At 44.5% G+C, this 10,972-nt stretch overlaps 1 protein-coding gene across 1 annotated transcript in view; it reads right to left on the bottom strand.

Moving 5' to 3' along the window:
* Positions 1 to 776: 776 nt before the first annotated feature.
* The window catches only part of CLIC5 (chloride intracellular channel 5), a 56,290-nt gene continuing 46,094 nt past the window's right edge, over positions 777 to 10,972 (bottom strand). The window contains exon 6 of the mRNA XM_042883581.1: positions 777 to 9,140. Coding sequence (XP_042739515.1) covers positions 8,973 to 9,140 — 168 coding nt within the window. The 3' untranslated portion in view covers positions 777 to 8,972. The remainder of the gene's footprint in view (positions 9,141 to 10,972) is intronic.

Below are 10,972 nucleotides of genomic sequence, written 5' to 3'. Positions count from 1 at the left end.
CAAAACGTTGCGCCGCAATAAAATTTGTAATACTACACATTTGTGCATCACACCACCAGACCGGCAGTCTGGAGCTGCGCCACCCAGCCCTTCCTCGGCTGTGTCCAACCTCTCACAGCAAGAGCAACAGAAGCAATATAAGAAGCAACATATGAGATAAGGCAAGTGAAAACACGCTCCATCATCTGGGCTCTGTCCCAGCCCAGGTATTCAGGAACGTCTTAACCTGGGGATTCCACCCAAACTATCATGTTTAACAACTGTAATGGTCTGTTTTTCAGAACGTTATCGTATCCCTATTTGAACCCCACGTTCATTCTGCTCTGCAAAGTTTCTGCTGGTAAAGGGCTCCAAAGCTCAATTGCACTTTGAAAATGGTATTTCTCCTTGTTTGCTTTAGACTTGCTGCAGGATTACTTCATCAGGAAACCCTACCCTATGAAATGAGAAAAACTGAGCAATAACGGCCCATCTCACTCCATCCGCTATTTGACAGAGCTGTATTACAACCCCATCAGCTCTCAGACCTGCTGTGCTGTGCTTGGGCACTGCCATGGAGCTGTACAATCCGCACGGCACCAATGCTCATACCTGCTCCTACTTCTGCTGACATACCTCCAGCTCACTGTCCTTCCTTTCTACTCCACCCAAGTTCCACAGGTGAGTACAGCTGTGGGCACGCTTTCTCTCTGCAGCCACTCCTAGAGCCAACGGAACGTTTCTGGTTAATAAAACCAACAGTTAACAATTTAAACAAAAGCCCAGGAATAACCCAATGAGAAAATAAACCACTTTTATTCAAATTACCAAGTGTTAATCACTCCCGGAATATCGGACTATAAACAGCTCCAATTCAGGAAGGTGGATTTCTGCAATTAACACATACTCATTTGAAGGCTACAAAAGAAATATTTGCTTGTTTAGGCTTACAATGAAATAATAAGCAGATACTTTTCAATTTAATCTTAAAAATTAAACAGTTTCTTCAATAATAAAATATACTCCCTATGATACAAAAAGGACATTGACTTTATTCACAGGTGACAGTGCAGCCACGCAATCATTATGCTAAAGGCAATCTCAATGACATTTTAATTACATTATTCCTATGATATGTTCTGAGTGTTAGAGCAGCACACAAAGCCTCTAATCAGACCCCTGCCACGCTAGGAGCCGTACATACGGAGAGGAAATGCAGAGTTCTACTGCAAAGGGTACAGTCTGATCTAAAATTCTCCCTTAGGAGTGCCTCTGTGGAAAAGGAGGGGTATGAGAAGGGATGGATTACCTGCCTGACCTGATGGAGACCCGCACATGCACAGTCACTTTCCACAGCCAACCACTATCAAAGAGTTGTTTACAAACAGATGACTTTGAAGCTCACCAGATCCGACTTAAGAATCAGTCTTTAGGAGCCCCTGATTTTGCTTTCCCCCAGCACACTGGCAGACCCAACAACAATGAGGTGTTTCTGAGACTAATGGCATTTTGGTGGAAGAAATCCAGCCCTTAAGATGGGTCTGGGCTGATAGCTAAGAATTGGAGTGTCTTTGAGTTACTTTTTGTCTGTGCCGTGTCCTGAGGGTGTTACTCCATCCCAACTTCAGCTTTTTAATATCGCTGATGTTTTTAAGCAGCTCTGGGGCAGTTTGGGACCACTCATGTCCCTGCATAGACTGATTTCACACACAGGAGTGAAAACTTGTCCGTACACCTCTTAGGACTCTCAGACTGGTTCCTCCTCCTCCATCACTGGAGGGACAGCATCATGTGCAGTGGGCTTCTCTTCCTCTCCTTCAGCCTCAGACCCCCCTCACTAACCAGGATTGGAGTCAGGATTTGGAACTGAGTGGTTTCTGAGGAAAAACAAAACAGCATTTCTGCTCACCCTCAGATCTCACTACACAACTTGGTTTTGATCTTCAGGCTTTAGAATTGGAAACAGTCAGACAAGGAAGATAAATCTGTCAATCGGTGGATCAGAACTTGCCAGGCAGTATAGAGCAGGACTGTTAAAACAATAAAATTTACAGGGAAAAAGGGATAGGATGATTGCTGAAGGATTTGTACAGATGAGGACCTGTTCCCCAGAAAGCAAAGCAAGCAGCTATTGGGAACGGCTTCACAAGCTCTGAAAACACAGCCATGTACAGAAGCAGTCAGCATTGCACAAGGAAGGAGGGTTGGGGCCAGGTTTTTTTCACCCCTATTTCCCAGTGCTGACAAAGCCCCATTCCTGGCAGCACGGGATGCAGGCAGCTCCTGCCTCTGCACGGCCCATGGCACTGCTTGTGTTCACTGCACAGGGAACAAACCCAAGGGCTCAGCCAAGAACAGCACCATTTCAGGAGCAGTTCACCTTGTGCCGCCTTCCATCCCAACGCACTCTTACAGAGCTGGTGAATTAAATAATGCCATTACATAATAGAATCATTGAATCATAGAATGGCTTGGTTGGAAGGCATCTTTACGACCATCCAGTTCCAACCTCCTGCTGGAGGGAAGGACTCCTCCCTGTAGACCAGGCTGCTCACAGCGCCATCCAGCCTGGCCTTGAGTGCTTCCAGGGAGGGGGCATTCCTCATAACAAATGCCTGCACATAGAACAGATGCTGTTTCTGGGAGTAGCACTCAAAGATCCTTACAGGTCTCTTCCAGCTTGGGATATTCCATGATTCTGTGATTCTAAGCAAAGTGTTGTACAGAAACTAATCCCAAAAAGAACACCAAAGCAACCAATGAAAAACTGAGACTTGAACCAGACTTTAAGTTTTTACTGCAAAGCGTGGATTATTCTGCTTGCTCAGTCCTAAGCAGACTCTTCAAAATGAATTGTACGCTGCCTTGCTTACTCCATTCGGTCAGAATCAGACTCCTATGTATGTTTTATAGTACAGTTTATTCCCAAAGACGGTGATAACCTCTCATTACCCCAAAGCTCTTAAAAAATTCCTTCATGAAAAAGTTGAGAAATCTGCTGTTTGGAAACGCTCCTTACCTACCATATATATATCTGAACTAAAGGGATTGATTTGAGGGGGAAAGAAAGGGGGAAAAAGATGAATGTGGTGCCCATACCTATTTCCCAATATTTTCAGATTATAGACATAGAGAGACAGGGAATTAGCAACAGTGCAGGAGAATGGGCTGCAATGATGCTGCAAAACATAAGTAAACCCAGGAATTGGGGACTGTTCACTCCTGCTATGCTTCTACACTGCACACTGCTTTCAGGGCTCCCAGTAGTACCTATCAGCAGCAGCCAAGCTTTTCTGTTTTAATTTAATTTCATTTAATTTCTACCAACAAATTCTACCCTGTGGTGAGAACTGACAGCATCATGTGGAGAACCACTAAGGACTCTTTGGATTGCTTTTACAATGTGAGTATATACATTACAACAAAATAAATCCCCCACCCTCCTCAGCTTTCATTAGACAAGCCATATCAGAATAGGAGTGGGGCAGGCAGCTCACTGCCTGTGGGTGGGAGATGCAGCAGAACATGCCTTTGCATCACGCTGCCAGCAGGGCTCTGCCCCAAGACCCCGGGGCTCCACCAGCATGGTTCTGGCAGCACTGGTGGCGTCCCCCAGTTAGAACTGGGACAGAATGGGATCTTTAGTGCTGCTTCTGTAGTGAGACTACTGTGGCTGGTTCCATGCTTCTCTGACTGCTTGCAGTTCTCCAAGAACATCACACCTCAAACAGCTTCATCATGGTGTAGACTTGGGCTCTACTGGGAACTCCTATTGGGAATTTCCCCGCTGGGAATTCTGCCATGGATTTCAAAGGAAACAGGACAATAACAGCTTCATTGATAGAGGCTTTCCTGCCACGACTTTCAGGCCCCAGTCCTGCAAGTGCAAGCGCAGGCAAGCACTCGTTCAGCACTAAACACCAACGTCCTTCAGAGCATTGAGCTGGGGCAGCAAGTGGTGGCACAGACAGCTCTGCTTGTGGAGCAGCGCCGCTGGCTGAGAGCATCGCAGTGCTGACATCAGCATTTCCTACCAAACACTGCAGCACCAGCGGGGGGCTGCTGGGCAGGGGTGGCCATCCCCCAGCAGTGCAGCCATCACCTGCTGGGCCAACGGCATCCCTCAGAACTGCTCAGCTGGCGCGCATCCTCCGGGACACTGCCAGTGTTGGCATCTCTCTGATAAATGTTGAAAGGGGATGGTTTGGGCCAAGAGGGGAACAAGGGGCTGCAAGACTGCTGTGGGCTATGAAATGCTGCCTGGTGAGGGATGTGGGGGTCTTCAGATTCTGGATACCAATGTTGGGCAGGGCCCTGCGTTCCCTTGGAGCTGGAGTGTTGCTTGGACAAGGAAGTAAAACAGGTCACTGCTCTTTTCTTTTCCTGCCCAGAAGAGGAGAGGAGGTGGTAGGAACCATTTTCACTGCCCAGCACAAAGTTAATGGAGTGTGGTAATTCAGCACCAATATAGACCAGAAGATCCAGACCAAGGGAATGGGCCATTTTGTGACCAAGAGGGAACATCCTATGTATCTGGGGGAAATCCCTCAGCAAAGCCATCTTGAACACGGTGACTGTTCCAGGTCCCAGCTGAAAATCACAGCCCAGACTAAACAGACCATCACTTTTGGTTGAAGTATCCCAGATGAAAAGACAGATTGTTAAAAAAAAATGCTTTGAACACTGTTTTCTCCAAAAAATCATTACCTCCTTCAACATCTCAACAAGTATGAGCCTCCCAGCTTTCCTGCCTCCTCTGGAATCATTTGGTCATCGCAGACATCAAAACTAATGAAGAGTTGAAAGACGGAGTAGAAAGGCAAAAATCTTACTGGAAAATATTTCTTAATATGAAAAGCTATTCAAGAATATATCTAGCAGAATAATAAACAACTGCAAGCTTCCCAGTGCCTAGAAGAATACAAGTGAAGGAGGGCAATGGGCTTTGGGTTTACTTCCCTGTTTAAAACACCAATTCATTTTACAAAGTGTGTGCTTCCATGTGCCCTTCAGGTTTCAAATGAGTGAGATTTCCAACCCCTACATTTTAGCAATGCCCCAAACTCAGCAGTGAGCCAAACGTGGTCACTTCAGAAAGAGGGACTCTCTTTGCTTCTCACTTTTTCTGCTGGGACAATGGTGGGATCGCTGCTGCAAGCAATGACCTTTGGTTGCCATCCCCCCAGGTGGATGGGTTGCTTTAAGATGCCCTTCTGTGTGCCCATCCATGGGCACTCTGCTGAACTGGCACTGGAGGATGGAAGAATGGTCATGGGTAACCTGGAGCTGACTTTCTATGAATACAAGGGACGAGAAAAGCTGTCTGGGGGTCAAAATAAAGTAAATACACACTCAAAATTACTGCTCTGCACAACATAGCAGGAAACAAAGATGTCTAGCTTCTTTGCAATACAGACCATAATTCCTTCCTGGTGGTGGTTTTCAGCTGATGCAAACATAGGAGAAGAGCTTGTAACCCACAGCTCAATAGTCCACAACACTCCTGATAAAGAAATACCTTTACAAGAGTCTTTCTGGTGGAAAAAATTGTTTGTCGGAAGCTTTCTTTTAAGCAGCCCCAAAACAGATGCTCCCTTGATCTTACCTTCATAGGTATGCATAGGATGACCTCTTGGCAACTGAAAAAGTCTAACAAAAAACAAGAGTAACTTGTATATGGGATCCTTTAACACTCCCGTATCGCTGGTAATAGAAGAGAAATCAGTATTAGTTCCAATATGAATGGAGTGTTGGATTGACTGAACAGGGAGCTTTGAAATAAATATCTGAGAAATGTTTGGATGAAATGGACATCTTTACAGACATTTGGTCTGCATTTCTGAAATGCAGATGATTAAATCCATATTGTTGGCTTCTTCCCCCTCTGCACTATGTCTTTCTTTACATCTTGCAAAAAATTTATGAACAAAGTTATTGTAAATCTGCAGTGTCTGTCTTGTCACTTAGATTCTTTTCAGAAATGCTGCCTTGCCAATGTAGACATACAATCCTGTATGATTAATATTTATTACTTATAATTCTAAATACAATGGAAGGTCACTGAAAATACCCTGCCTAAAGGAGTCTGGAGCCCCTTAAAATCTTGATGGTGATGGATCCCGAGTCAGGAGTACTGAGCTCAAATTCAGTATGTGTAGGACTCAAACTTTTCTATATAGGATTTCCAGTGTTTCCTGCTTCTGCCTACGGCACAAAGCACAGAGGTGAGCAGAAGTTACAGACCTGGCAGCATGAACCTGCAAACCCAAAGGTCAGGCAATGCTCGAACCTGTCCATGATCCTGGATCAGCCTATAACAAAGCGACGAACACAGTGCACAGTTAGGATGCAGAGCCAGACGTGGATTCCCCCAGAATGGGCATTACAGCTGGTGGAAAACCAGTTTCATTTCTTACCTCTTATTCCTTCTCATATCTATCAATACATTTTGTCCAATTTTTTTTTTTTTTCTCTTTGCAGTGTTGCTGAGAAAGTGAAAATATTTTGATTTGGTATTGCCAATTAAAATTGAGGTAGCGTGGGGGCTTTCAGTTTTCTAATCAAATCGAAAAAGGATTTTAAGAACATCTAACCAAAAACTCATTGCACCAACAGCTCATTTTCCTTCTGCTATGAGCCCACCTATTTCTAAACATCATTTTTTAAAAAGCAGATGCAACTTGAGGCGTGCTGAGACCAAATGATGGTGATTTGGCCCTCTTCTAACAAAACCAAAGTCAGACAGGTAGAACGTTTCAGAAACATAGGATTCAGGAATGAAGGTTCAGAGATGGCCAAAATCAGGGCAGATGCTGGCTGCCTCACTCACCCTACTCAGCTGCAGGTAAGCACTGCCTTCTGTGAGGAGCTTACCACAGTGAGCACAGAACAAGAGCTGAGTCTGACCCTGCGCCTTCATTCCAACATCACTGCCACTACGCCACCAGCTGCGTGCAAACCTGGCCAACAGCAACTGCAAAAAGCTGCTCCTGGCCAAGGGGTGCTGCCAGCCAAAATCCAGCCCAGAGGCTGTTCATCACACAGCAGCTTCTCCCTAACAAATGAGATCACACGGTGCTGCTAACACCACCCTGAGCGGCGCGCTGAGCGCAAACCAAAAGCAAGAGGCGGGCAGAAAGGACCGAGTAGATCAGAATAAATAAATAAATAGTCGCCTCAATCTAGAGCTAAAAAAATAAAATAAAATCACAAGTAATTCCAAACTCATGAAGAAGTGTTGCTTTTTTGTTTGTTTGTTTGTTTTTAACGAGCCACATGTGCCTGTGCAGACACTGCTAAGCTCCTGAGGCTTTGCTGGCTGCTATCAGCACCCTCTGAGCCAGCTGATTTCATGCAGCCTTTGCCCCCCAATCCAGCCACTTCTAACACAGCCCCTTTCAGGGGAAGGCCCGGGAGTTCTGAGGTTTTGGAAAGCTCAAAACAAACTGATCACTGCGTGCAAAACAATAGTCAACAACAAGCAAACTGCATCCTGCTCCCAGCTGGGTGAGCGTGAAAAGGGGAAAAATCCCATCAGATATTCATCACTGTCATGCAGCGATGGCTGTGGATCCATCTCTTGGCTCTCAGGCTGCAGACAGCTCACTGCAGGGTTCCCCTGGCCTCAGCCCACCTCCCCCGGGTTCCCCTCAGTCAGGGCTCAGCCCTGAGCACAAGGAGAGCTATGCCAGCCAAGAGCTCAGCTTTTGTTTGTCTTCAAATAGTCCCAAACTGAAATGTTTCATGTTCACCAGCATACATGTGAGTTTTATGCAAAAGGGCTGTCGTTCTGGATTTACTAAAGTAATGTGCACATAATCACTACTTTAAAGCAAATTGTGTCAGGCAGATGTTCCGGATTGAATGCAATAATCGCTTTCAGAAAACAATCCTGAATCATTTAACCTGGACTGGTGAACCTTGGGGGAGCAGGACTAAGGCAGCATGCAGGCTTCCTCCTCGCCTGCTCACCAGCTTTCAGGCTGGAAATGGGTCTCTCTGTCCCCTTTTCAGAGCACGCTGCTCCCTGGGCTGGATGATGGCTGCTTGAAGGCAACCCATCTGGAGCCCAAAGCTTGTTCCTGCCTAGCCACGCTTCCCAAGATAGCAGCAGAAAGGAATTGGCAGCCACGGAGCCAGGATGACAATGTTCTGCATGGTTTGGTCAGCTGAGCCAGTTTGGGCCGTGGGCTTGACTCAATGTATTGCCCCATCACTGCTGTCTCTCCCAATGTCAGATCCACTGGCCATTTTGGCATCAGCCTCTTCCAAGGCTTCCTGCTCAACTGCCCATTCGATCTCTTTTGCTTTACACCTCTAGATCCAGCAGCATCATACAAATTTCATGCAAAGCAGCATCTGCAAGTCTGACATTTGCTTAGGCTTTCCCCTCTTGTGCCAAGTTAAAAATAAATGTCCTACAAACTCTTGGGTCTTCTAAGGCAGAAAATGCTTTCAGAGAAGTTTAAAAATATAACTGCTAAGAGCGTTACTCCTCTAGGGTCAAACTCTTTCCTTTTGCCTCTCTCACAAATTTTGTTCCTTCCTCACAGGTTTCAATAGCAATGGGAAAACAAAGCGCCCTTGAAATAATCAGCAGATTATATAGAAGCAGTTCTATGTGTTCCTGACTGACTTGCTTGAAATTTAAGCTAACATACTACTGTTAAAACTCCAAAGAAAACAGGTGGTGATATACCCCAACACAAAACAAGAAACTAATACAGCGGAGTCATTTCCAATACTGATTATGAGTAATACTAGCTGTGTCAGATCGTAGGTTCAGATTTCAAAGGGTCTCCACCCCCTACACTAGGGCTACCTTCTCCTTCCTCCAGGGAGAAGCACGTTTGTCCCTGACCACTACTCTTGAACAGGTGAAATCATAGGGATGCCAGCCAGATAGATAACGATAAGGTATATCTTAAGGCAACAAGGAGAAGAGTCTGCAAAACAGGAATCTGTCAGGGATGCCGAGCCACTGCTGGGGTCAGTTAGGGCTTGCTGAGCCGTTTGGCCACATCTGCATAGGCTTGCTCAATTTCTTTGTCTGCTGCACAGGTGTTAGTGAACTCATCCCTGGCGTACGCGTTCTTCAGGTACCGCCACAGCCCCGTCATCTCTGTTGGGAACTCGAAGTTGCGGTATTTCTTTGCAACAATCTAAACCAAAGAGAAAAGAGGAAAACAAAGAAAGCATCTGTTGGTGATACATCTCCTGGTGGCGTTTCAGAGAGCTTCTTACTCTTTCTTGTAGTGTAATTAACAGCAAAGGAGACGAACAGGTGATCGGACACCAGAACAGGTTGTCCAGAGGAACTGCGTGTGCCATCATTTGAAGTACTGGGTTGGACAAGGCTTTGAGTAACCTGATCTAGTGGAATATGTCTCTGCCCACAATCTTTAAACATCCCTTCCAACCCAAACCGTTCTGTAATTCTATTTTCTTTTAAATTCTTGGGGACACTTGGACTTAGAATAGAACATCTTGAAAGGGCCCACTGGTGATCCCACGTCTTGCAAGGACACCATCTGGCCTAAGGACACTTCAATACAATTGCCTGGCAACTATCACCAAATTGTGCATTTTAAGGCACCTGAAGTTCATTAATTTTACTACTATTTTCTGGTGTTTTCCACCAGTCCTATGCATATCCCTTCTTAACAGTGAGATGCCAAATAAGAGATCTTATAGCTGAATTAAAAATATACAGATTTAGGGGAAAGACATTAGTAACAGTTAATATATAATGCATTTTAAAACTGAGTACCATATTCAACGTATTACATTAGGTATTTACTATTTTTATTTTTTTTTTTAACATATGTAATATATTTTATTTGGCCAACAAAGTCAGAAGACATAACTGCCTACAGCTGTTGGAAGGCTGTGTCCTTGTTCTCACAAAGGAAAGATTTGGCACGGTATGGGTACCACGATCGAGGAACCAAGATGATTTAGCAGACATTAGAAACAGGACTATTAGCATAAGCTGGAGAAAGAAAATGGTTATTTCAAGAGTTGTTAGACTCGGAAATTGTCCATCAAGGGAAATTCTCAATTTCTAAAAATTTCAGGCCCTTATTCAGCAAAATATTTAAGTGCATACTTAATTTTAAGCACCTGTATGGTCCTATTGAAGTCCAAGGGACTAATCTGTGTTTAAAGCTAGCTGGTTGGTTAAGCAGCTTGCTGGTTGGGATATTTCAGTTTCCCTGTAAGAACACACCATATAGAATAATCCTGTGGTGACAGAATGAACTAGCTGATAGGAAGGGACGGATTAGCTGATTTGATGAGTGCTTCCAATCTCTAATTTTTTCTGACAGTATAAAATTGTTCCTGAGCATAAATTACATACATATGTGGCACAGAGTTCCCCTTTATTTTAAAAGCACATGGTAGAGCTGTTTTCCATCTCAGCTTTTGCAGGACAGTCATGTTCTCAGAAATGACTGTGATTTGATTTGGTTTTATTACCAGGATCCACTTGGTATATGTAACGCCTCATCCTGTCTTAAACTGCATTCAATTAAGCATTCTTGCCCTCAGTGATGTTTCACACACACATGGGGAAGATAAAACCTGCTGGGCAACTCAAGTCAAGATTTTCACAATTTCCAGCACACATCTTTCATCAAGTGAAAAACTCCTGATAATTTACCCTTTTCTTACATCTGTAAAATGCTTTTCAGATAATATCCTGTGGTTACGCCTGTCTGAGAAATATTTTAGTTCTCGTTTGACTTCTTTCATTTTGTCACAGTGAAACAGGAACCATTTGATTTTGCATTGTGTGAATCCAGAGTCACCAATCGAGATGAGCCAAAGAAGGAGCTAAAGTTGTGAGGATGTTGTTGCAGTTCTCACCTGGTGACTTACACACTTTCATCTATCTTACTGCATGTGTGCCTTCAGCTCCTAGGCTCAGTTTATGTTTTGGCTCACAGAGCCAAATTAGATGCATGTCTTGGTTTTAATTACTAGTTTTCTT

This window comes from Lagopus leucura, unplaced genomic scaffold (assembly GCF_019238085.1).
Source record: "Lagopus leucura isolate 7727_CA_CO unplaced genomic scaffold, USGS_WTPT01 Super-Scaffold_100038, whole genome shotgun sequence".
Taxonomy (NCBI): domain Eukaryota; kingdom Metazoa; phylum Chordata; class Aves; order Galliformes; family Phasianidae; genus Lagopus; species Lagopus leucura.
This window is presented reverse-complemented; position numbering and strand designations above follow the sequence as displayed.